General features: G+C 45.0%; 3 protein-coding genes across 4 annotated transcripts; 1 reads left to right on the top strand and 2 right to left on the bottom strand.

Moving 5' to 3' along the window:
- The first annotated feature begins 4693 nt into the window (after positions 1-4693).
- fastkd3 (FAST kinase domains 3) lies at positions 4694-9571 on the top strand. Of its 2 annotated transcripts, XM_054765936.1 has the most exons (7): positions 4710-4766; positions 5030-6502; positions 6575-6660; positions 7621-7795; positions 7868-7934; positions 8015-8129; positions 8207-9571. In XM_054765936.1, exons 2-7 carry the CDS (start codon positions 5059-5061, stop codon positions 8303-8305), a joined length of 1986 nt encoding a protein of 661 aa, XP_054621911.1. In that variant the 5' UTR covers positions 4710-4766; positions 5030-5058; the 3' UTR covers positions 8306-9571. The 2 variants fall into 2 exon arrangements, with proteins under 2 accessions (XP_054621910.1, XP_054621911.1); XM_054765935.1 differs by having other exon boundaries at positions 4694-6502.
- chmp5b (charged multivesicular body protein 5b) lies at positions 8444-12061 on the bottom strand. Its single transcript, XM_054765938.1, has 8 exons — positions 11895-12061; positions 10689-10793; positions 10581-10627; positions 10415-10508; positions 10282-10353; positions 10092-10200; positions 8799-8911; positions 8444-8729 (listed from the first exon to the last, which is right to left on the bottom strand). Exons 1-8 carry the CDS (start codon positions 11961-11963, stop codon positions 8679-8681), a joined length of 660 nt encoding a protein of 219 aa, XP_054621913.1. The 5' UTR covers positions 11964-12061; the 3' UTR covers positions 8444-8678.
- A 759-nt stretch (positions 12062-12820) lies between these two features.
- LOC129174205 (delta-type opioid receptor-like) lies at positions 12821-20015 on the bottom strand. The gene is made up of 3 exons (XM_054765937.1): positions 16535-20015; positions 14696-15048; positions 12821-14174 (listed from the first exon to the last, which is right to left on the bottom strand). Exons 1-3 carry the CDS (start codon positions 16768-16770, stop codon positions 13645-13647), a joined length of 1119 nt encoding a protein of 372 aa, XP_054621912.1. The 5' UTR covers positions 16771-20015; the 3' UTR covers positions 12821-13644.
- Positions 20016-26956: the final 6941 nt, after the last annotated feature.

Genomic DNA, 26956 nt, shown 5'->3' with positions numbered 1-26956 from the left:
ATCATAATGTGTTTATGAGTGAGGAGTCCCATCATAATGTGTTTATGAGTGAGGAGTCCCATCATAACGTGTTTATGAGTGAGGAGTCCCATCATAACGTGTTTATGAGTGAGGAGTCCCATCATAATGTGTTTATGAGTGAGGAGTCCCATCATAATGTGTTTATGAGCGAAGGTGAACAAGTTGTACCAAATCTATATGTGGCGGTCCAAATTTATTTGTGGCGGGCTGCTACAAATTAGTATAAAATGTGTAAATGTGCCTAAAATCTTGTGGGCCAATAAAAAAAGAGCAGTCTAAATATGGCCCCCGGGCTGCACTTTGGACACCCCTGCTATAAGTTACATAAGCATGGGAGTTTTGTTTTGTTTTGTTTTGTTTTAAAGGAGAGATGATATTTCTCAGGTATTTTGTTGCTGCTCATATTCACACACCATTTGGATGGGGGGGCAGCAGATGGGCAGATTGCTCATAACAACGTGCGCTTGTTGTCTTAAGTTGTGTAATCACAAAATGAAGTCACACCTTTATTTCTCGCTTTCAAAAACAAAAAAAAATGCCTGCACTGATGAAGATGATCAATACTTCATCAAGTCAAGTCTACTTGTCATCCTGGTGAAATACGCACTCTTTTTTTTTTTCTTGAACAATTCTGGCTCCCCAGGAGTGAGCCGTTACAGGTCAACGACACGCTGCTTAATTATGGCGCTCTAATAACCTGTCATCCAGGGGAATTTGAATGTCACACCATATTGTGGCGCCCTAATGGCAGCCGGCACATCCGCTGATGAGCCGTTTTGGGACAATTACACTCAAATCTAACACACACACACACAAGCTGACTGACAGAGGCGTGGGCGCACGTGCACGGGCCTGTACGTGCACGCACTTGTTGGACCTTGACCCCTGCAGGCTGACATAAAGTAAACACCATTGCCTTCCGCTGCTGCAGCTTTTATGATCTCGCTAATCCACATCCAGATATGCATACTATCATGAATTATTATGACATCCGGACCTTTTAATTCTCAACAGCCATATTTTATCCTACCAATCAGGGCCTGGAGAGGCTGTCGCCGGGTGGACGTGGCATCGGTGTCACAGGGCCATCCAGCCACCCTCCTTCTCTCCCTGGTGAATCCAAATCATCCAGGGGAAAAGGAGGGGGGAAATAATGAGCTATGAGCACAATTAAGAGCTGTGTGTGTGTGTGTGTGTGTGTGTGTGTGTGTGTGTGTGTGAGTGTGTGCATGAATCCCATCAAAGGCATGCAACCAGCTGCTGCCACAGGAGCACACGCACCCACAAATACACACAAACAATGCATGTTAAATATCAATTTGCTCAATATAACACTGGCATGGAAACAGGAGTTCAGAACTTGCACGGCACTGTAATTTGCAACAAAAAAAAACTGCAATTCTTTTGCAGTTCCACTATAATATAGTAATATATTACATTATTTCATATACAATTAAATTAAAATAAAATAATAATACTATAATGACAAGTAAAAAAATAAATGAAATGATAAAATTATAACTGATAAAGAAAAGAAAATGAATAATTAACCAAAAATAATAATAGAAATAGAAACTTTTTTAAAAATACCTAAAATACAAAATAATAATTGAATTTAAAAAATAAAATATAATTAATATTATATTTTGTCATCTAGCTCGAGTAGGTGCCGTTCCCCAGTTAAGACTCTTTAAATACATGCCACGCCTCAAATAAACACCTGCTTTCTTCCCCTCAATCGCCATCAGCTGTTATTACTCTTTCTTGTAAATACACACCACTGCTTCACCCTTATCGTATATGATACTGGTGCCAACATGAATATAATAACAATGATTAGACACTAAATTTAAGTCAGTTTAAAACATGGAACGAACTGCAGTATTTTAAATGGCATAATTTAGCTTCTTTTAATAAAATAGATTCAACTTGTGGGTATTTTGGAAAATATTTGTTCTCAACTTTGAGTCAAAAGTAATAAATATTATATCAGGGCATTTTAAAAATAAACCAGTTAGTAAAATACAATCATCCTTATTGTTAACCCCATGAAAAGTTACTTAAAGTCATTATTTAAAATATGTATATTTTAAAAATTATACATACATATATACTATTCAATAATAGTGGTTAACAATGTAAAAATTTGGGGAAAAATGTTTTGTACCGCAATAACTGTATGGGGTGAAATGGAAATGAGCCTTAATAAAATTCATGCTTTTTTGCAGTCTGTAATGGCATTCACTTTCTTCAGGATTTGATCATCATGAATTAGTGTTTGATGGCAAGTATTTTAGCACTTGATTGCGGCTAAACACAGCTATATTTCTTCATCAGGGTGAAGAGGACGAGGACTTTGCGTAGCGGCTGATCAAATTGGATGCTCAAGCAGTCAGCCCGTGACCTTCCCTCCTGCGGCACGCTGACCCCCGTATAAAGAGAGACATTACATCTCGTTACACAACAACACGGCCACGCCAGATAAAGAGAAATGTCTCAATTAAACCCCCCCCCTTCACCCCCCCACACACACCTCCCGTGAAGAGTTACTGCTGCCCTCGCTACACTCACACATCCTCAAAAGTTATTTGACATAAATTGCCAGAGTCACATCATTTCCTGCCACGCCGCCGCCACAATTTACGGCTGATAGTGTTGACTAGGAGCTGAACCTTGGATAAAAAGTCCTGGTGCGGCCGCCGGGCCAGCCCCCTGCGCCCCATGTGCAGATTAGGCATGCAAATAGATACAGGTGCGTGCAGCCACACTGATAGGGGGAGCAAGGAGGATGGTTGATTGTGTTTTATCTGAGGGAGGTGAGGGCAGCATTAGAGGTTGTGCTCTTATGTGCGGCAATATCATTACAAGGCGGCATATGAAGCCCTCGAGAACATCATTTAATGCACAATAAAGCGTCTCAGCCTATTGTATTAAACAGTAAAAACACACTTATGGCTGATGGTTCTTGCTCAAAGTGAGCGCTATGTTATTATACAGCAGATGTATGGAAATGCAGGCTCAGCAAGTCCAGCTCCACTTGGTTTTTTCCATCATCTTTTGTCTCTCTCTAGTGGCCACTATGTTTCACTAAGATGGTTCATAATTCACACAACTACTTTAATTGAGACATTGGCTGTTTTGTCCATCGATGCAAATGATAGCTGAAACTAGAACTGAAAAATACACAGAAAATGCTGCACGTGTGCCCAATGAGACAGTATAACAGATACTTGTTGTCACCTACCAGGAAGTAGACAGACCCCCAACTGGCTGCACTCCATGCAGATGCTGTAGCAGGAAGCGATGTTGTCCTCTTGGTACCAGAGGTCCACCAGTAGCTCCAGGGCCTCCAGCTGCGCCTAGGCTGCTGCTGCCTGCCCACCAGAAGCACCAGGGCTTGGGGGGGTGGTGGCCACAGAATTGCCCCCAGGGCGCATCCATATCTCTGCAGCGGTGAAGCAAACGGAAAAAAACAATAAAATGTATTTCAGTGCCGTTGAACATAGTACTTGATATATATATATATATATATATATATATATATATATATATATATATATATATATGTGTGTGTGCTCCACTTGTGTGCTCCACTATATATGTGTGTGTGTGTGTGTGTGTGTGAAAATGTCCAAATTATTAATACAGTATGTTGAACTTGCAGTAGAAAGAAATAAGACATTAGTACCTGGACTGACCTGTAAGAGGCAGTAATGTACCTCAAAGCACCGAGACTGTCGGCAAATGAATTGAAGAAGATGAACACACGTTAGCTTTTCTGCTAACTCCATTAGCGTGGCAAAGTCTCTCCAACACTTCCCCTTGTAGTTTCTTTTATGACATGACTTAAAAGACACGTTGTATGACTAATTGGGTATTTGCTAAAACTCCACAAGTCGGTCCTCCGACTATATCAAACTTTGAACTTGGCGCTGTTGCCGGTCGCCATTGCCTGTTTTGTTACGCTTCCGGGTTCTTCAGCTCGCTTTATGATTGGCTATCCTTACATTATGTGTGACATAATTACGGAAGTCTGTGATGTCTAAATGTTGACACAACGCAACTTTTAGAGCTACATTTATGCCGTAATCAGTGTGTGGATTCTTGGATGAACACCTAATCAAGATATAAATAATCCACGTTGATATTTTAACAAATAAACAAAGTCAGTGATGAAAACAGTTGGTGTGAATGGCTGAGCCAAGCCTGACCCCTGCTGGCTATAAGAGGTATTGTATGGTCTAGTATTGTACATAATAGATTGGTAATATATTCTCTTGAGCGGTTTAAAATTCACAATAGAGTGCATTCAAGTGTAAAGCACTTGCTTTGGAAGAATCAAAAGTATAAAAAGACAGTATTTTAAGAAGTTTCATAAGTAAAAGTCTAAAACTAGAAGTATGTAATGATTATGTATGTACCTTTGCGTATGTAATGCACGTGTCGCCCTCTAGGGGTTGAAACCTTTCAATACAATAGAGTGCGTTCGGGTGTTGTGGGAAAATACAAGAATACAAGAACCTCGTATCTTTAGGGAGCTGTCTTTTTCTTTCAGTGCTTTTCTCTGACTTCAACCAGCACGTAACTTAACTTTTGGGCTACTTAAATAAAAATAAAAATAATGAGTACAAAATTTCATAATTTTGATTCTCATAATAACGCGGAACATTGAATGCCTCACGGTCGATTACGGAACCACGCTAAGAGGAGCAACTTCACGCTTTACCGATGACAAGCGAGCCCAGGTATAAATGGATAGACATTTGTTATAATTGTTATTTGAGGTTACGTGTCACTCTTAACACTGCACGAGTGTTACGAGTGTAGTGCAGTGTGACTTTTCCAGCCGAGCTGCTCAAGAAGCTAGTGGTTACATGTTAGCTAACATGTAGTCTCTCAAGGTTGTAACAGGGGAGCAACGGAGGGAGACGACTTGTGTTGTCTAGTTGTACACTAGAGGTTCCTTTAATGACTGTTACATCTAACGTTTACTCTTCTTGTGGCTGAGGTGGGCGTGAAGCCTTTTCGGCAGAGTTCATGGCATTGAAGCTGGTCCAAAGACTTCCGCCAGTCCTGCGGTTCAGACCCAGCACGGTCCTTGGTACCAGCTACGTGGGTCAGCCCCCCTTGTGTCCCGCTTGTCTGTGCACCCCATCGGAGCGCTGCATCCTCACACAAGGCTGCAGGAGGCTCCAGCTGTCCAGGGCTGCAAGGAACATGACCACCATTGTCAGGGAGCCATCCTTTGTGGTCAGCAGCGCTGTTGGACACCACAGACTAGGCTCCATCCCCCGATTCCGTCTGTCCCAGTTCCACGGACCAACAACCGAGGAGGAGCGGGTTTTCCAGCAACTCTTGAGTTCTTGCTCATCTTCTGGGAAGGTGTTCAAGCTGCTGCGCTCAGTGGAGATGATGTCTGACGGCATGGCAGCGGCCGCCCTCCATCGTGTGGCTGACCTGGAGCAGGAGCAGGACTGCCGCTCTCTGAAGGACCCTTTGGTGCTGGAGAACGACACCATCAGGGCGCTGTGCATGCAGCTGGAGCAGGACTCAAGCAGGTTGACTGATGCGGGTCTGGTGGAGGCCCTGCTGGCCTGCACGCGTCTCTTCTTGGACCCGTGGAGCACCCTGATGGTGCGGCTCGTGTCGGAGAGCCAGGAGAGGCTGGACCGAGGAGGGATGAGCGTGGCCCTGCTGTGTAGTCTGGGCCAGGCTGTGTTTGCTATGGAGGGTCCAAGAAGTGTGATCCTGGAGGAGGTGATGGAGCACATTCAGAAGCAGGAACCTTCCCAGTGGAGCCTTGCTGAGCTTGTGGCTGTTTATCAGCTTCTAGAAGGGGGCGCAGCTAGAAATGGACAATACCAAGACCTCCTGAACGCCATGCACATCCACGCCGTGACGGTTACCTCCTCCATGGATGAGGCAGCTGTCAGCAGGCTGCTGGGTGCCCTGGTGGCCTTGAATCAAACCCAGGTGATGCCTCTGGTGATCAGCCTGTGCAAGCAGGCCGTTCAACACGTGCCTCACTTTTCTGATGAAGAGCTGACGGTCGTCCTTGACGCTCTAATGCACTTCGGCCACAGTGATCACTATTTTGTAGCAGCTATGGAGAGACACGTCCCCAGCATGGCCTTCACGTGCCACCCAGAAACGGTCACCAAAGTGATGCAATTCTTCGGTCGGAGGAACATCTTGTCCCCGCAGGTGCTGGACACCATCGCAGAGAGTTTTGTGTACCGGGCGGACTCCTACAGCACCGACCAGGTGACCCGGCAGATCGTGCCTTTTGGCAAGCTGGGCTACCTCCCGCCCAACGCCGGCGAGCTCTTCCGTAAGGTGGAGGCCATCCTGCGCACGCGTTTCTCCCAGTTTCAGCCTCGCACGCTGATCAGCCTGCTGCACTCCTGCATCCTGGTGGAGAGGTTCCCCGTCAACTTTGTCTCCAAGGTGTTCTCCAAGTTCTTCCTGCAGCAGCTGCAAGGTAACGCACTCGGCAGGTGGAGAGCAGATGATGGAAGTTCTTCTAACGTTTAATGATGATTATGTCTTGCAGAAGAAGGCAGCGGAATAGACCGGGACGTCCTGGCGCAGCTGACTCAGCTCTACATGACTGTGAAGCTGGAGTGTCTCTTCTATGAGGTGAGGCTTCTCGTGTGTGGATCTTTTGTTCACCAAGCTAAAGGTTCTTTTGTGTCATCACTGCCATGTCCAAGCATCCATCCATCCATTTTCTATGTCGAGCCTATCCCAGCTGACTTGGGTCGCTAGCCAATCTCACAAACAATCATTCACACTCACATTCATATGGACAATTTAGAGTCGCCAATTTGCATGATTTTGGAATGAGAGGAAACCGGAGTACTCTGAGAAAACACACGCATGCATGGGAGAACATGCAAACTCCACACAAAGATGCCCGGGCGGAGATTCGAACCAAAGTCTTCCGGATCTCCGAACTGTGTGGCCAACATGCTAACCACTGCAATGGAGGCGTTATTCACTCCATCCAGCAGAGGGCGCCTTTCATTCTTCCGAGCCAGAAAGACAGCAAAGTTTGAAGTTATTTTGGCAGCATTTTGAGCTTCAATAAAACAAGCAAAGTTACAACACATACTGATACAAAGTGAATGGAGTGAGGTTCCCCAGGCTGGGAAGTTAGCACATGAATGGGAACTAAGGTGGACTGGTTTTATTTGTTAGTAGGGTTGTGCACACTGTAATTCTATATTGTATTATAGTATATATTATTTCTATTTACTACAATGTATTTTTCATGATTACAATTTTTAACTTAAACGGTACAATTATAGCTACATAGATTTGTGCACTTTTGTTTAAACGAGATAGTTTTTCATTACATTTTGTGAAACGCTAGAATACATTATTTTTATATAGATGAAATTTAAAAAAAATATATATATATATAAAATAATTTAATTTCTAAATAATTTACTAATAAATCAAGATTGTCCTCCACTTCTGCATTTTATTTTTTAAATGATTTTTGTGTAATAATAATACATTCAATTTGTAAATAATTCACTCCTCAATAAATGGAGATTGTCCTCCGCTTACCCTTTGCTGTCTTCTCCTCCTCAGGGTCCCAGACTTCTCCCCAAATACCGCATCAAGTCCTTCCTGATGCCGGGTTGTTCCGTGGAGACACCTGTGGACATGCACCTGTACAACTCTGTGAAATCAGGACTAGTGGACCTGCTGGGGGCTCGCTCCTACTTTGGATCCAAAGTGCTGACGCCCTACTGCTACACACTGGGTAACGTAGCTTAGCATTAGCATATGTCTGCAAAATGTCTTCCACGCTGAGGGCCTGATGTTTACTTGTTAGACGTGGAGCTGAAGCTGGATGAAGAAGGATATGTGCTGCCTGCTAGTCACGACGACGTGTTTAAGAGGTAAACCATAACATTAGGCACGCCTGCACCGTCCAGTGAGATCCAGTGCAAGATGGGTGTGTGTGTGTGTGTGTTACCAGGATCGCTCTGTGCATTGATGGCCAGAGCAGGTTCACCAGAAACACCACACAGCTTCTCGGGAAGGAGACCATCAAGCAACGTCACCTGAGGCTGCTGGGGTATGAAGTTGTCCAGGTAGGCTTTTATTGTGAAGCAGCATGCTGCTGTATGTTGCCAAAGGAAGGAATCTAATTTGATGACGTCTGCTGCAGATTCCCTTCTATGAGTTTGATAACCTGCGCAGCAAAGCCAGCGTTGTGAGTTACCTCCACCAGAAGATCTTCCCTCACACCTACAGACTGAGCTGGTGATGCCTGAGATTCAGGAAGGACAACACGGACATTATGTATCGGAACCATGAAGAGGATTCCTCATGGCAAATGTTTCAAACGTCGTTATATGCAATGAAGTAGTTTTCCTATAAATGGCAATATGACACATGGAGATTGTTTGGAAAATACAATTTATTGACTTCCGCAGACTATTTGACCTCAGGTTAACATAAGAATATACTGTAGATAATATATTGATCATAAAGAATCACCAAGCAAAATCTGATGTCCTTGTTAGTTTCCATCACTGATTGCATCTTTGGCTTGAGAGGCGTCTTTCCAAAGTGGGGAGTGTCAGTTGGATAAATAGAAGAAGAAGCTATGATACACGTTGTCGTCCCGCCTGTGGCTTTTATGAAGCAGGAATCTGAGGAAGGCCAAACTCGTCCACCAAGATGCCGTCCTTCAAGGCAATAAAGCATGCAGCGTGAATGGACAGGAGAAGAAGGTTCGCAGAACAACACAGACGTACCCTGTTGGATTTGGATCCAGGCAAACCCTCGGGGATGGAAGGAGCGGTGGCGGCCTCGTCCAAGTAGGAGCTGTCTTCGTCCAACAGGAAGTCATCTCCGAGAGCGTCCAGCTCTGGGGACAGGACAGCCATGTTTAAACAACACACACAAGGATCTGATATGATACGATGATGGACAGCTTTGAGGCTAATGAAGTGTCCACGGTTGTGGGATGAGATGGTAAATCTTTCAATTAAAAAAATAAACGCTGAAGTGTCGCAGCGTACACAGAAACATCTTATTGCTAATGCGTCATTGGTGGCTGGGTGATGAGGTTTCATTGGAAAAGTGTAAAAAAACAAAAAAAACGTGACGTAATTTCCTACACTGTGCTTCGCAAATGAATTAGAGCGCCTCCGGTGGAACGTTTATGCCACAACTGCCCTAATTGAAGAACATTGCTAAATTCATTTGAATGTTTCTGTAATGGTTAATATACCAGCATGTGCAAGTTCCTCACTAAATTCTAACATATATTATAGTTCAATTATATTTTAATTATCCATTTGTCTGTTTATTATTATTTATTGATTAAGATCTTTACTTGCATTCCCAAGAGTAAAATGAGTTTTAGTGTTTAAATGCGATGCTTAATTAACTCCGGGCTTCTGAGGTTATTGCATGTGGGGAAAAATGACTTTAGTGAGTTGTTTCAGTTTGTTATTGGGTTTAATTGATTTTGCTTTTAAACTTATTTTCATTTCAAACCATTTTTAATACAGTATTTGTAGAACATTTGTGTTACATTTTTATGACAGACGGTGTACATGTGTCAAGCACCATATATTATTAATACATTGAGCGGATTTTCATTGGACCAGTAACAGTGACAATAAAGTTTTATTGTATTCTACCTCATTAGCACGAACAGGACTTGCTATGGAGTAAATTCAGTTTGTTAAATTCAATAAAAATAAGGAATATTGACATTAATATTTTTCTTTAAATTAGCCCCCAACACATTGTAAAAATACAATTAATCAAGAAAACAACAGCAAAAATGGAAACAAGAGCAGTAATTTTACAAGAATAAAGACAAAATATTAGGAGAACAAAGTGACAATATTAAGAGAAGAAATAGTATGTAGTGAGGATAAGCGGCATAGAAAATGGATGGATGGAAACGGTATGTAAAATCTCATTTTTTAAAGACATGATTATGAAACACATTTTTGGAAAATATGGTTGGGAAAAAGTTATAAAAGTATGATAAAAAGTGGAAAAACCCCGGGATGTGAACCTTCCCCACTGACCTGCTGCCAGGTCGTCCTCGTCAATGTCGGGTGTGCCGTAGCTTCTTCCTAGCGCCTCCTGGATGTCATTGGCGTCCTCCATCATGTCCTCCAGCTGATCTTGAATATTCTGATCATTTCCAAGCAAAAGGAAACCGTCTCATCTTGTACCCGGTCAGCACTACAATCCATCAAGAAAGCATAAAAGCACCTCGATTTGATCAAGTTTGACATTCTTGTAGGCTTTCTTCATGTCCTTCAGGCCGCCCTTCATGGCATCCACCTACAAGAACAATCAAGATGTCAGCGGGTCACATTTGGGGGACCTCATTGTGAGGTCTTACTGTGGTTTTGGTGTCTTTCAGGGTTTGGATGGTGTAGTTGGCTTGTTCCATGTTGAACGATTGTTGCATCAGGTTGTCTCGCTGGCCCTCGTACCTGCAGCAGCAACGAACAACACACACTAAGTCAGAAGAAATGAGCTCATGTTCGTCCGTAAGAAGGACTTACATTCTCTTCTGCTTGAGGATCCTCATGGCCTTCTGTTTCACCATGTTCTATGAGGGGAGACATGAGACATGAGAATGTGCTGATGATGATGATGATGATGATCCTCACCTTTGACGGCCCGTCTCTCATCTTCTTCATCTGGTCTTTGTACTTCACCAGCTCGGCGTCCAGTTTGGCAATTTTCTTGTCCACGGACTCTGTCCTGGAATCAACCTTGAAGACAAGACAGCAAAGTTATGACACGCATTCACTGATTGTGCTACTTTATTTAATCAATAGTTTGTGGTGGCACCGTCCCTCCTGTCAAACACGGATGTGGATATACTCTGGATTAGGGATGTCCAGATCCCATCTTCAGGACTGGGATCCGCTGCCTGTCAGCTGTATTTTGAAGATCGGATAATATCGGCTTCTGCCGCGAGATCGGGCCGATCCGGTTGCCACACTCCAACATGGTAGGTGCGATAATGCGCCTCAAAGCTGGTTGCCACTCGACTCCCGCTACTCGCAAGAAGAAGACAATGCAACATCGCCATGCAGACATGTCCGCGGTGTACCGTGGTGAAGTAAGTTTCACGTTGGATATTTGGTGCCGTAGCTACAGCGGCAGTTCCCCCTCGCTGTGCCCGGACTGTGTACTGGTACGATGTTATCTTTTATTGGATTAGGGACCTAACTCACACAAGTTTGTTCCAAAAGTCAAACAATATCGTTGGTCATGCTGTGGAATAAAACAGTAAATTCATCAATACTGGTTGAACTATTTGTAATGCTTTGGAGTGCTATTTTCATCACCATATTCAATTCCACAAAACAAAAGCTTATTATTTGAAAAAAAAGGACCAGTACCAGTACTATAAAAGTAGTGAATCGGAACATTCCTACTCTGGAGTGAGCACATTCAGATAGCTTTATAAACACAGCAAGTGAATGTGACCTAAAGCTAGCTAACAATATCCCTCCCTCCCTACCAACCAACAAACCGGTTGAACCGGTTGATGACAGTTTTTTCCACACTGAGAACAACACACTTTTCATGATGAGCTGATTCATGACTCGAATATGTGATTTTTATCCATGACATCAACAACAACGGCCGCGTCGGGTTTCGTCACCATCGTTGAGTTAATTATGTCATGAAATATTCATCTTAGGGAACGAATGATAGCTGGAGGCCAAAACAAGTCAAAAAGCACACATTGTTTGGACTTTACAAAAGTTGTCAAACTGTTAGCAAAGAGCTAATTAGCCACAGGCGTCCATCTTTGTTTACTTAAAACAGCGTCTAAATAGTTATGTCAAGGTGGCACTTACGGTTCCAATGCAGTCCGTTAGGTTCGGCGCTGGACCCTTGGGTTTCCCCCTGCCAAAAATACGATTCATTTTGATTTAAAAGTAGCGACTTAAAAGTTCCAGGAGAACAGAAGTAAGCCGAAGCCACAGCCCAGCACCCAAAGGAAAACACCCGGAAGTCGCAGCATATGGCGTCATATGTGACACGTGGTAACTAAGCCACGCCCACCAATGATATGTTTTTGCCGTGATAAGTTTCAGTTGGAGCGCGTGTTCCTTTTTTTAATTTTTTTGGTAAAAACGTTGTGATTATATTCACAGTATAAATTGAAAAATATTTTTGATGTGTTTTTTAAATATATATAAATTCTGTTTACCATTGGTGTCAAATTAGCACATACACTGTTGTGAATATTGAATGAAAAGTAATAATTTAATATAGTATATCATATTTTTTTACCTAATTGCAACTTTATTGCTTTCCATAAGCGATTAAAACAATATATTATTTTGCACAAAAGTCACTTAAAGACTATTGGGACTTGTACCGCTTTATGTATTCTAATACATACCCTTTTTTTCTGACTTTTCTGGGGGGGTCAACTTTTGCTTTCTCCTTCCGAACAGTGATTTAATGTTTCTGTTGACTGATGTTGCTTTGTCATTGTTCATTGTTCCAAATAAAGAATTCAATAATAATTTAATTATTTGGTGACAAAACTAATATGGCTTTAATAATAATAATAGTAATAATACATGTTATGTTTTATCCAACACATTTAGCATGCGATGTTCTTGTAATAGACCTTTCCTGCCTCTGGGGGGAGCTTGTGGTTTCCAGTAAAACTGCACCTGTACCAGTACCAGTATATCAGATGTAGACAGATATAAATCAGTGTTTGTTCAAATGAATTTAATGAAGGTTATATATAGAGACAGCTGACAAACCTATACACAGCAGCAGGCAAGGAAGCAACAAAAAAAAGCAAAACAGATATCCAAAAATAACACATTTCTTGGCGCTAATGTCTCTTTCATGTAAGACAACAGAAGAAAGGTTCTCTTTTTGTTGCCAGTGACTGGATGAAAGACAAAAATAGATGTGTGAAAATGAAATATTTAGTACGTTCAATTGCGGTACATTCAATAACATTAATAAGAGTGTCAAGCATATACTGTATGTTGCTTATGCTGCGTTATTATACTACTGTTGACATGCTACACGTACAGCGCAATAAACTAAACGACATGTGCGGCTGTCATCATCCAACGGTATTTTATGATGTGCTACAGTTTGTCATATGCGTGCGTGAACATCTCAATGGGATTTACTGGAAAGTCAACAGTTCATCAAACTGGACACGACTCCAGAGACAAACCTAACTCAGGCGAATTTTGGATTTTCTTATCTGTAAACCTTGAACATTTCCACTCGTTTGCAACACAATATTCATGACTTAGCAGTTGTTTTCATGCAAGTACCTTTCATACACCACCTGGACTGCTCGAGGCACATCTGGTGAAAAACGGACAAGAAAGCAAGGAAGGAGGAAGGCCTAAATAAGCATATAGTGTTGATAAAGTGGCACGTATGCTAGCCCTTGCCAAATAAGATCACACACAGCTTTCAATTGATGAGACCATCAATGTCAGCATTCAAAAGCCCACCAGTCGATGAACGAGTCTACAAAGTGGAGGTGACGTGGGTGAGTCCCAGGTCTCGGGAGTCTTCCTTCCCGCCGTGAGAAATAGAAGACAGTTCCACGGCTAGTCATGTGGGCTTACTGTTCTCGTCCGGGTTCTGCAGAGGCACGGCGGCCTCCCGCACAGCCTCCAGTGCTCTCTTGCTCCCCGACACCCTCTCCCGCCTCATCTTGGCCGAGAGGCAGAAGTCCTTGAAGCAGCGCTTGAAGTTCTCATCCAGGAAGGCGTAGAGGACGGGGTTGAGGCTGCTGTTGGTGTAGCCCAGCGCCACGCAGAAGAAGTAGGCGGCCATGATGGCGGTGGTCTCGGGAACGCTCACCAGCGCCTTGACCAGGATGAAGATGTGGATGGGCGTCCAGCACACCACAAAGACGGCCACCACCACCACCACCAGACGGGTGATACGGCGCAGGTTGCGGTCCTTCACCCGCGAGCCCGACAGCATTCGGACGCTTTTGAGGCGCAGGACCATGAGGGAGTAGCACACGGTGATGATGAGCACCGGGACCACAAAGGCAAAGACGAACACGCAGATCTTCATCAGGGTGTCCCAGTAGACGTACGGCTCTGGGAATTGTAAGGCACACTCCGTGATGCCTGCAGGGGGCGGAAGAAACAAGATCAACCAAGATCAGCCATGATCCGTCTAAGTGGACTATATACCAGACTTGTAGAACATCACTTGGATGACCCCAAAATACACTATAGTGTATTTCATCCTTCATCCTTCATCCTTCATCCCTTCATCCATTCATCCAACATCCATCAATGGACTAAGTCAGAATTCACCATGTGACTTGGACTAGTCCATGATAGAGTCTATAAGGGATAAAATCATCCAAGATTGTCCTACGCCAGGGGATGAACTCATCCAAAATCATCCATCATCTGTCCAAGCCTTCCAGTATGCCTCCATACCTCCAACCATCAAACCAACCAACCATCCATCCATCCAACCAAGCGTGGTCAAGGCTAGCATGTAGCCTTACACTAGGGTATACAAGGTACAGTCATCATTCCCATCCATCCATCCAATCTCCAACCCTGGACTATAAAGAACATGATTCCAGGGTATAAAGACGACTAGCTTCACCCAACGTATCAAAGGTGTCTCTCACCGCTGTTGGTCTGCGTCCCCCCCAGAACAAAAGCGGGTATCCCGGCCGCCGAGGACAGGATCCAGATGCACACGTTGATCACCTTGGCCTTGAGGGGTGTGCGGAAGTCCAGCGCCTTGACCGGGTGGCAGACGGCCACGTAGCGGTCCACGCTCATCATGGTGAGTGTGAAGATGCTGGTGAACATGTTGTAGTAGTCGATGGAGATGAAGACCTTGCACACCACCTGGCCGAAGGGCCAGGTGTTGAGCAGGTAGTCGGTGCTCTGGAAGGGCATGGTGGTGGTGACCAGGGCGTCGGCCAGCGCCAGGTTGAAGATGTAGATGTTGGTGGCCGTCTTCATCTTGGTGTACCTGTGACGACACGGAGAGACATGATAAGATCCGAGCGCTCGGCCGGCGATGAATGGAAACAGGCGACGCACTCGCAGGTTATTGTTATGCAGAGTAGGCTGCCGAGTCCACGGCCACTCGCTCAACTTCATTCATTTAAGGACACGTAATCGCTCTAAGTAATTACTTTTTCTCATTGCAGCTGAACATGGGGGGGGGTGCCTTCAGGTTATGCAGCAGCATAGAGTCAGTCCGTCATCTTTACTTATTCATGGGCGTGCACACAATGCTGACGTAAATGTGTCCCTGCACGGCGCACGCACGTCCTCTCACTTCCTTGTTTACGCTGACAGAGACGTCCACGGTCTCTCGTTGCTTTGCTTTTATCCAGTTCCTGTGAGCTCAAATAAATATGAATCCTGCGGCGCCCCCTAGAGAAGGCCGCCCTGAGCAATTGGCCTTATGGAAAACCGCCACTGCAATGTTAGCGATCAGTCAGAGGGACAATCAGCCAACGTGAGCGCTGCAAAGGACAGCTTTCTAACACAAACAGCGGACTAATCAATGTTTAATAGAGCGCCATTGACCGCAGGCCTTTCAATGGCTTGCAATCTTCTTTTGCTGAGTTAAATTGAATTCTTCTCAAAGCTCTCTGAAGCAATTAGCGGGTTTTTCCAAAGCGTGGCCTCACTTTGATTTGATGCGGCTAATATCACTTTTCCTGTACATCAGCAAGGATTTGTTGCGTTCACGTGCCATAAATAAGAGCCAGGGTGGCCTGCGGCATGGTGGGGCAGCGCTACATGCATGCAGCTATAATTCATATCCTCTTGACCAGACTGCATGAGGGCTGATTTATAGAAAATTGGTATTGGCTTTCGGTGAGGTGGCCTTTGAGGGATGGGGTTGAGGGGGTGTCGTGCGATACATAAAATGGGCTATTTGGCGCTCGGGGGCACATATCAACAAGAGATCAATTGAAATGTGTCGTGCATTTAATGCTGGATTAATGGCAAAGTTAACTCGGAGGCTCGCGCTTGCTCCTTTAAAGCACTGGATGGACACTTCATTAGGCACACCTCCCAGCGCAATGCCACTGTCACTGGCGTACTTGATTATATTATGCATTTATTATTGGCAAGTTGGAATCACAGAGACATTATTTCTATTTTGTGGTTATAGTCCACATGATTAGCAACACACGAGACTCAAAAACAGCAACATAACGACACGAGAACTAAAATATCCCAAATCATTCACTGGAAGTGACATTTATGTGCAAAACAAACACACTTTCAGTTGATGTTTGTTATATTTTGAGGTATTTTTGATTTGTTGATTAAGATTTTTTTTTATTAACAGTGACTTTTGAGAGTGAAAGGGAGGTTTTTTTCTAGTATTTTACATAATTAGTTAAGTAGGTGTACCTAATGCTGTGTCCATGCTCATGGAAAAAAGTACACGCAAGCCACAGTCATTATTATGATTTTTAAATGACGATTATTACCTGATGATGACATACATGACCAGGCAGTTTCCCAGTAAGCCCACCACAAACACCAGCGAGTAGACGGCAGTGATGATGGGGATGATGGGGGACAGGCTCTCGTGCTCCCAGCCGTCCTCACGGGTCATGTTGCATCCTCCTGCCGTCCACGACGAAGAAGAAGAAGAATTGAGGGAACAGGCGTCTCCCAGCTTGATGTCTTCTGGGAACATCTCATCTGCTGGAGTGTTGTCCATCTTGTGCGCTGACTGCTGGAGTGCTGCTCGAGACGAAGCGAAAAGAGTCGAGGAAGAAAAACAGACGCAGCAAACTTGGAGAGGAGGAAGAGGAGGAGGAGGAGGAGGAGGAGGAGGAGGAGGAGGAGGTGAGAAAAGAGCAAAAACCAGGAGGCTCACTTTTGGTCCTTGCACGCCGCGAGGAGAGTGTCGGGGAGGGACGTCACGTCACGTGGTCTCACCATGCTCGCACAGCCACTTAGAGCACAAGCGCTGCAAACTTTGTGTGTGCGTGCATGCGCACATGCACACGCGGACCACATTGGCTCCTTCCTTCGTTCGGAACACCCGCTGACATCAAAGGAGTATAGAGCCACTACTCAAAATGTTCATGGGGGGGGGGGGGGAAATCATCCTGACAGCTGTTCCTAATATTTTGCCCCCTCTGGTGCATGGAATAAAAAATGCACACAAAATAATGGAACAAAAATGAATCAATCATCTCTTCCAGGCATCATAAAAACGGGAAATAATCTAATGTGGAAAAAGAAGTTAACGGTGAAAAAACTCCACATTGGCCACTTCATTAGGTACACGTCATAAACACGGTCACCAGTCCAAAACAATTCCGGTAATAAAAGTGGAAAAAGAAGTTTAGCTCTACTGGAAAAAAACAAAATAAATCTACTCACTCTTTGATGTCAGACACAAAATGGAGAGGGAATAGCAAGGCTTTTGCACAGCAACACTGACACCTAGTGGCCATTTATAGGCACTGCTGGGATTAATGAAGCCTTGGCAGGACCCCATATTGAGCTGTAGTGAAAACAAGCATCCTTGCCAGTCAGTTGGCTTCCACCGGCTAATACATGAAAATATTGGGTTGATATTTTGAATTCATTGATAACGAATGGGTTTATCAACTGCACATCAAGCAGCCAGACTCTCCGATGTTGTTTTAATGACAATTTATGGTTCTGTGGTTATCATCACACTTTCCCTCTTTGTCATCACTGGTGCCCTTCTGCTTTGTTTGATGTTTGAGGCACGTTTGTGCACATTTGTGCAGATAATGTTGCTAGAATTCCACATTTGTGGCCTTCAGTGTTGGAGGATCCACTCTATTTACTCATCCGAGGTCAAAATGTGCTTTGTTTGATTCATTTCTTGAGGAAATAATGCTGTTGCACAATATTACTCTGGAGCCACCCACATCCTCCTCGGGGGACGTCTGAGATGACATTTCACTGCGTTCGTGTGGCTAATAAATGTGTCTTTACCTCACCCTGGTGTGCAAGGCTTCCCCTTTAAAAGCTGAGATGCACACAAAAATGGATTTTGCCGTAATGATGCTGTTGCTCTTGTCACCAGGGGCTGATGGGGACACTATGAGCGGACACCAAAGAGCGCTCTTTGCTATTTGGGTATTCGTGCACTTGATGCATCCATCTCCATCATGTGACAAAGGAATATAATCGTGCTTTTTCTAAAATGGCTTTTGAATTGGCGGCCACGAGCCGTCTTGACATGACTTCACGCTGTGACCAGTTGTACGTTTCAACAAGCATCGACTGAAGATGCTTTAAAAAAGGATCATTTGTTGTTCCTTGTGGGCGTCCAGCAGCGTGTGAGCTTTCGATAGGGACGCTCAGGCTCGGGAGTCAGGTGTGGCTCTCAGACATTTCTTTGTTGTTTTTTTTTTTCCCCACTGACATTTTAAAGTGAAACATTACAGAAATGGCAGTGTTCAAAGGAACGTTCAAAATCTACATGTTTTTTATGCCTTTGAATCCATTTTGTACCGCAGTGCAGGTGGACGGAGCCCCTGCCAGCTGTCCTTCCCCTATTTTCTGGGTCAGACACCAAAACTCAGATTAGTACTGAACAATGCGGTCGGCGACCCGGGTCATTGAGAGGTCAAGAACGTGCCCCCTTGGATCAGCTAGTCAGCTAGCTAAGAAGATGGCCAAAAGAAAGAAAGATCTGGAGTACGGTGCAAAGCCATGCAGCACCACAAGTCGCATTCATGGCAGGAAGTATTTGATTTGTTATTGCTTCGCTTCAGTACTGGACAGGAATGTTATACTTATTACCTTCCAAAATTTGTCTTGCTTAAAAGTGTGGGCATTTAAGTTGTGTTCAATGTTAGCAAACATGATATGGCTCTCACGGAAATACATGTGTAAATATGTGGCTTTCAAAAAGGTCGCCGACCCCTGACGTACAGTAAATGATTATTTTCATAAACCCTGCTTGAGTTCCACACGCGTGCATTCACAAGTTCAACAGTCACACTAGAAGCTATCGCTAATGAACATTTCCACGTCGTCTGCAAGTCCGAGTCATTTTATGGCACTGGAAAGTCGTTGGTGGCCAGCGGCCATGTTTCATCTCAGCGTCAGCACGTTTGAATGGTTTTTCCCTGTGCCGGCGTCGTTAGTGTTTGAGTATTGTATGTGATGTGCTAACTTTGCACCAGTTGGACAAAGCGATGCACGGGACCACACAGCGCCGCGCCTTCCAGCGGGCATTGGGATAGAAATGGCTCTACTTTAGAGCAGTCAGTGTACAGCTTGAATGGTGGTATGGGTTTACTGTCCACTGCAAATAGTCAACACACAACCTTTGTCTAAACAGCTGGCAACACAAGCACAGCGGCAACGTTACTGTCGTCTTTCTACTGTCAAAGGCCGCGGCGGTAGCGTGCATGAATGCTGCCGGCACTGGGTAGGCTGCGGTTCACTGAGGGAATTCCAACAGTGAAATTGTGAAGCAGCGCATGAGGGAACTGGGCCGTGTGGCAGTTTCTTTGACAGTACGGAAATCCCTCGTTTATCACGGGGGATTCCTTCATTATAAGTTGAATATTTTCATCTTTGGAGCCTAGAAAACACGTTTACGACCTTCTAAAAACAGTTTTTATGAGGGATTACTGTGGCTGTTGTGAGCTCATTGAAACCTGCGGTAACAGCCCGTTGGTCCGGCAATCAAGTCTGGTGCTTGTGTGTCTCCCCAAACATTTGTGACACCTAGTGACCAGTGTAGAACACGACACATCATTCACACCGTCTCCCAATGCGTCTTCTGAGTGCCGTGTATTTGTACTTTAGTTCCTTTAGCCATTTTTATGCTTGAAAATGCTACATTTCGCAAGGCTTACATACAGTTAAAAAACAGCAAGATTTATGAAGTCATGCACTTTTGAAAAACCGTGCTGGAGTGAAGCCGTGAACCGACAAGGGACGACAGTATATCCGACAGTGAGACGTAAGCGCACGCAGCATATCATGCATTGTCATCTAAGTATCTGCACGTCAAACACTCTTTGTTCCCAGATCGTGGCCTTCAGTTGTCCATAGCAACAAAACAAGTGTCTTTTTCTGGTCTTCAGGGGTCCTTTGGCGAGATAATCGTGTCGAGCGTGAGGTCTGGGGCCGCACGAGTGCTCCCGGCACCGGGGAGCTGCGGTGCACGGAGGGGAAAGACCAACTCCAACATGTACTGTGACATTGTGAAGCAGAAAGTGGGCCGCATGGCAGTTTTCCCCCACTCGCCTTCAAGATGACAAGCGTCTTGCTGAGGAAGACGAAGCTTGTCCCCTCGTCGAGCACCTGTGGGGCATCCTCAAGAGGGGGGAAGGGAAGAAGGGCGAGATGTGTAACATCCACCAGCCCCGCCAGCAGGGATGTCATCACGGAGGAGTTGGAGGAGGATTCCAGTAACAACCTGTGCAGCTCTCCAAGAGGAAGATAACACATGTGCTCGTACGACATATACAAGCTGCACACGGACTACTCTAAAGCACATCTAACCCTGGACCCCAGCTGGGAATGACTGCGCTCGTCTTAGAAACAACTCGAGAGCATCAAACATGAGACAGCTTGAAGCCAATATTACATGAGAGCCTGTCGCCGTGGTTACCAGCTGGCCATGTGACTCCTGCTTGGCGCGGCTGTATTTCCACGGTGCCAAACGTGCAGCTTCTTCCGTCACAAAGGGAAGACGCGGTCACACGCCGCGCGAATTGGAAATGTCCGTTAGAGAGTGAAGTGAAAAAACCTGATTGAGCTGATGTGCGATTCCCTCGGCGGCAAATGATGGACATGTTTGTCAACACGCGACGCGGCGGCACGCCTGATGACGCCACCCCAGGTTGCTTTGTGAGGACAGGACATACACGCGCTACTCTTCTTTCATTTGCAAGGAGTCAACTTGATCAGAGGCGGCCATCTCCGGCCTGCATCAATTACTACTCGCTCAAAATGACAAAAATGCCATTAATATTCATACGACGTGCCGGCCGGCCTGTCATTTTCCTTTATCACCAATAACTGGAAATGTCATTATTATCCACCTTATATATATATATATATATATATATATATATATATACACTGTATATTTATGAAGCAGGTTTTCCTTCCTGCTTTTTGAGAGACACTCATGACATGAATTATTATTAAAAAATGATCAAACATACTTTAAGGTAACATAAAAGTGATATCCAACTTATATAACTAAAAGTACACAATCTGAGGTAAAAATAAGAGCACAAATAATGTCAAAGCTATGATGAGGATTATTGCAAATATGATGATTAAGTGCGTAAAGAGAATCCATCATATGGTGTCCCAGCCAATCAACAAAGAAAAAGAAAGGGAAAGCAGGAAAATGATATCTACGGTTGAATAAAGCTGGAGGAAAAGTAATCATGTGATCGTGTGGAATGATGACAAGAATCACGCATTGTAAGAAGCACGGGTGTCCAAAGGGCGGCTCAGGGACCGTTTGCAGCCCCGCCCAGGCTCGTTTATTATTGTCCGGCGTCACGTGAATGAAGCACTGATAATGAAGCTTTGGCCTGAAGTATGCTGGATGTCGATCGGTTTTAGCTTTTTTATCAAATAAAAATATATGAAAATATCAAAGTGGCCCCGACTCCTCCTTCTGTAAGCGGCCCTCGGTGGAAAAGGTCTGTCCAGGCCTGGCATGCGTCCTCACACGCAGCAGCTGTGCCTCGTGTCCAGTCTGCTGCCGAGCACGAAGGAAGTCCAGCGGCGTACGTGCCTTTTCAAAGATTTTGCTTTCTCTGTTAGGGCGAGCATCGCTCATGTGATCCGCTCACACTTTATGATCTACGGCCGGCCGGAATACCGACTGTCTGTCTGCTAAAGTGCTGAGTCAGCGCCAGCCAGCGGGAGAGATCGATGCACGGGATTCCACGGACCCGACCCCAACACACGGACGCTCCACTTCATCACACGCAGGAATGTGGGAGGATTTATTGTCCGGCACGGACAGTCAACTAAAATGTCCCCTGGGCCACGTCTGTAGGAAGATGAGATGGGGGGTGGGGAGGGGGGGGACACTTTCTCTCTTCACTGTTATTACTTTTATGCTCCTGCAAAAATGCAAAAATGACCCTCTATATAGCAGGAGTGCTCCGTTGTGTTTCGGGACCTACCAGACAAACGCTCATCAAAGATCCTCTATATAACAGGAGCGCTTGGCTGTTTTTTGGAATTTACTCCAAAAATGCCAGTCAGAGATCCTATAAATGACAGGAGCGCCTTGTCGTTTTTAAGGATGTACTGCAAAAACACAACGCAAAGACTGTCTATGCAACAACAAAAACGCTAGTCAATGGTTGTCTGTGTGCCAGGAGCGCTCTGCTGTTTTTGTTTTTTTTATCCTCTGCAAAAATGTTGGCCAGAGATTGTCTTGATGACAGGAGTGCCACCTTGTTCTCAGGATTCTGCCACAAAAACCTTCATCAAAGATCAGCTGAATGACGGGCGTGCAGGGCTGTTTTTAGAAAAAAAAATACAAAACAACGCTTGTCAAAGATTGTCTATGTGACAGGAGCACTCTGCTGTTTTTAAGAATGAATGCAAAAGCACCAGTCAAAGATGTTTTATACAGCAGGAGTGCCTTCTTGCTTTTAGGAATCTGCTGCAAAAATTACACCCAAGGGTTTTTTTATGGGGGGGGGGTAGGAAGATAAGAACCGTTGGGAGAGGGGGCACTTTCTCTCTTCACTATTAGGACTTCAATGTTCCTGCAAAAATGCCTGTCCTGTCCTGTCCCGTCCTGTGCAGCCACTTACTCTCCTCCGTGTGCATTCATGAAACATCTCCTCTTCCCATCCTCATCACAGCTGCTGTGGTGAGGAGGACGAGGAGGTGGAGGAGGAGGAGGAGGAAGCCCTCAACCTTCACCGACGCTCACCTGGGGAACCCTCGCCTACTTCAGCCATGCTGGAGACTTCATGAGGACTGATGGACGTCCATAAGGGTTCCATTCATACCATAGATAGCCATGTGCCTGCCTGTGCATCTCACACACACACACACACACACACACACACACACACACACACACACACACGCACGCACGCACGCACACACACGCTCGAGCGAGGCCAAAGTCAAGAAGGACGTTGGTATTCGTGATGGTGTCTGACAATGACCACTTTGCTTCCGTGCACGTTTGGCTAACAAGGAAGCGCTTTAGCCTCCAATCCAATCCAGTCCAGTCCAATCCAGCCCAGTCCAGTCCAATCCAACCAAGGCTGCCAGTCGGGCAGCGTTGTGTCTTAAAGCCAGGATGAAACACGGAACGCCGAGACTTCACGGAAGCCATTCTACTCGTCCCAGAAGCCGCGTGTCAGAGGTCATCATGTGCTCGAGTTACGCCACTCAAGTAACACAGGGTCTTTGCGTTTACACATTATATTGACCATAAATGTACCATCCATGCCGCTCCTCCTCACCAGCCAACGGCAGGGCGCACGTGGACCAGCAAGCGTTCACGCTCACATTCCTGGACCGGTTGGAGTCGCCGGTTCGCCTTTTGGAACGTGGGAGGAAACCGGAGAAAGCCCGGAAGATGCAAAGTCCACCCAAGCGGAGCTCAGAGCCCAGGTCTTCCCATCGCCGACATGCTAACCACTCGGCCACGGTGGGGCGTCTCTGTCAGGTGTTTTACGTGTTTCTGGTATGAATCGTGTTGGTGTGGCGCAAGAACGACCTGATTTGCTGTGCTTTAGCAGTCATTTTGCTTTTGGCTTTAAATGCGGTGCTTGTGGCGTCCTTCCTTCCAAACAAGCACGGCAGCGGCGTGGAGTCAACATCCTATTGGCTGATCTCGGTGAACGATGGCAGCCGCGCCACCAACACACCAGGAGTCCCGTGGGAAGGACCTCAAAGAGGATCCCGGTGGCAGCCGTGCACGTCTGTTTTAGCCCGACACGCCAACGTGATGCCTTCTGGTGGTCAAAACGGAACATCAGCTTCTGGTGGATGACAAACGTCTTTCTTGCCACGCGCGGGCCCAACTCGCACCCCTCAAGATGATCAAAATGTTCTGCAGAGAGACGTTCCAGGACGTCGGGAGTTCTGGAATGTAGAAAGAACATCAATAGAATGGATAAAAACGGCGTAGTGGTGCTGGTTCCGCCTCCCAACAGATGGTGATGGTTTGACATTGGTGAGTTTATCCCCACGATGCCGCCACGGTCCCGCGAGGGCTCGTCGTCGCCACTCGGCTCTTTAAGAAGGTCTTGGAAGGCCGATGGACGTCCTGCGGGGAGAACACGGCGGCTCATTAGCGATATCAGGGGACTGAAAAGAAAGTTTTGCTGAAAGTGAGACGTGTTCCTCCAAGATAATTGCGGAGGGGGGGGGTGCTCCTACAGGATCCATGCGGCTCATTACTGCTGAGATCTTCCTCCGTGACGAGCTCTGCTTTTTAAAAAGGGGCAAGACATGGAAGCGGGGGGGAGAGAAGTGCGAGTGGAAGCAGAGCGCCGTATTAAATGTGGCTGCTTTTGTTGTTTTATGCTAATGCCGTTGCCTCTCGCTGCCGCCTCGCACTCAGCCATGAAAGTGTGACGTTTGCTTTGTGGGAAACGACTTGCGATGCTTCTGCAACAAAACAGAATGTCAGCCAGCAGATCTCCACCAAGGTGTTCAAAACAATCAAAGAAGAGCTGAGCAAACCACTTCCTGCTTTGGGAAAGATGACCTGCGATGGCGGGACTGGAGCATCTTTGGCTGGTTCTGCTGGTTCTGGTTCTGTTGGCACTCAAACATCCAAATGAGGAAATCAGTTCATCCGACAAAAGTGAAAAAATGTCTTTTTCCCTGTGTTGGCTAGCAGTTTAGCCAACTAGCTTATGGCGGCTACCATAAACTGTTGAGAATAACTGGACTGTACTATTTGCATTCGAGGGCGGGGGAAACCTTCTATTCTAACATCAAAAAGACAAATTAAAGCAAGACAAAGTTGAGAAGAGACATACTTTGTTTAGCTTCCCTGTGTTGGCTAGCGGTTTAGCTAACTAGCGCATGACAGTTGATGTAAAATATTACATTTCGACAGATTGGACTGTACTATTTGTGTTCTACGGCTGGGGGGGGATCTTCTATTGCGACACAAACGTCAAAAAGACAAATTAAAGCAAGAAAAAGTCAAGAAGAGACATACCTTTGTGAGCTTTCCCGTGTTGGCTAGCAGATTAGCTAACTAGCTCGTGGCGGCTGACACAAAAGGTTACGATTCAACAGATTGGACTGTTTCCACTACTATTTCCATTCCAGGGCAGGGGGGATGCTTCTATTGTGCCACAAAAGTCAAAAAGACAAATTAAAGCAAGAAAAAGTTGAGAAGAGACATACTTTTTTTTGTTTCCTGATGTTACTAGTTAGCAGTTTAGCTAAGTAGCTAATGGGAGTTGATGTAAAATGTTGGACTGTACTGTTTGCAATCAAGGGGTGGGGGAAATACTTTTATGGTGGCACAAACGTCAAAAAGACAATAAATTCCTCTGGAAAAATCATGCAGAGATGTAATTTTGTTCGTTTCCTATGTTAGCTAGCATCTTAGCTGCATTTTTAATGAGGGTGTAGGTATTCATTTATTTCTATTTATTTACTCACTTTTTTATTATGTTAATTATTTTTTTCTAGATATTTTCTTTATTTTTTTAAAGTATTTTATGTCTTTTTTTAATCTGGATTTTTTATTTTAATCTTCCAATTTTTAAACCTTTTTTTTTTTTTCTAAAAATGACCGTTTTAATGACAAACTCGAGGCATAAGTAAGAGGAGTGCATTTATGATTTGGACGTGGTTCTGGTTGGTTTTAGTTGGAATTAGCAGGCAGCTGAACAAGAGTGGCGCTCCATCATTAGCATTCAGTGCTGCTCGCCTCATAAGTTGATGCAAGGCAAAATCGTTAGGATAGAACGTATTGCAAATGCGAGGTGTGCGCATGCATTGCAAACAGGAGCATGCATGCACACTTTCAGGATTATAAAGACAAGGAGTAGAGTGCGTGCGTGCGTGCGTGCGTGCCTTCAGAGGCTCTACAATCTTTAGAAGCCTTGTTTAACACCTGCAAGCAAACGAGGCTGTTGTGGCCTCCCCAAGAGTAAAGATGACAGGAGGCAGCCATGTTGACCCGCACTAATTAAACTGGGCTTTAGAGAGTGTGCTGATTTGTTGCCCAGCATTTACGCTACAGCCTGACTACTACTGGAAATCTTCTATTGTGACACAAACATCAAAAAGACAAATTAAAGAAAGAAAAGTTGAGAAGAGACATACTTTTTTTTTTTTTTAGCTTACCTGTGTTGGCTAGCAGTTTAGCTAACCAGCTCACGGCGGTTGATGTAAAATATTACGTTTCGACAGATTGGACTGTACTATTTGCGTTCTAGGGCCGGGAGGGATGCCTCTATTGCGACACAAACGTCAAAAAGACAAATTAAAGCAAGAAAAAGTCAAAAAGAGACACACTTTTGTTAGCTTTCCTGTGTTAGCAGATTAGCTAACTAGCTCATGGCGGTTGACACAAAATGTTAGGATTCAACACTTTGGGCTGTACTTGTACTATTTCCATTCCAGGGCTACAGCCTGCTTGTACTTTAAAAGTATGGCAAGATACTTTTTGGACTTTATTGAAGGACTGTCGGCCTTTTAGTCAAAAGTAATCTCGAAACGAGTCTAAAACGCCTGCTTCAAACCAAAATGGCCGCATTGTCGCTTGTTAGCCATCATGTCTACTTATGGTGCACATTCCATTTCATGTTGCAAACCACCTCCAGCAGTTTGAGGAGGCGTAGCATCGTGATTGGTTACCAAGCTCCCCCGCACTGAGATGGACACGCGTACATAAATAGCGCGTACGATGACAGTTACGACAC

The sequence above is a fragment of the Dunckerocampus dactyliophorus genome, chromosome 21, assembly GCF_027744805.1.
Source record: "Dunckerocampus dactyliophorus isolate RoL2022-P2 chromosome 21, RoL_Ddac_1.1, whole genome shotgun sequence".
Classification (NCBI taxonomy): Eukaryota; Metazoa; Chordata; class Actinopteri; order Syngnathiformes; family Syngnathidae; genus Dunckerocampus; species Dunckerocampus dactyliophorus.
Note: the sequence above shows the minus strand (reverse complement) of the source record. Positions and strands in the feature narration are given on the sequence as shown.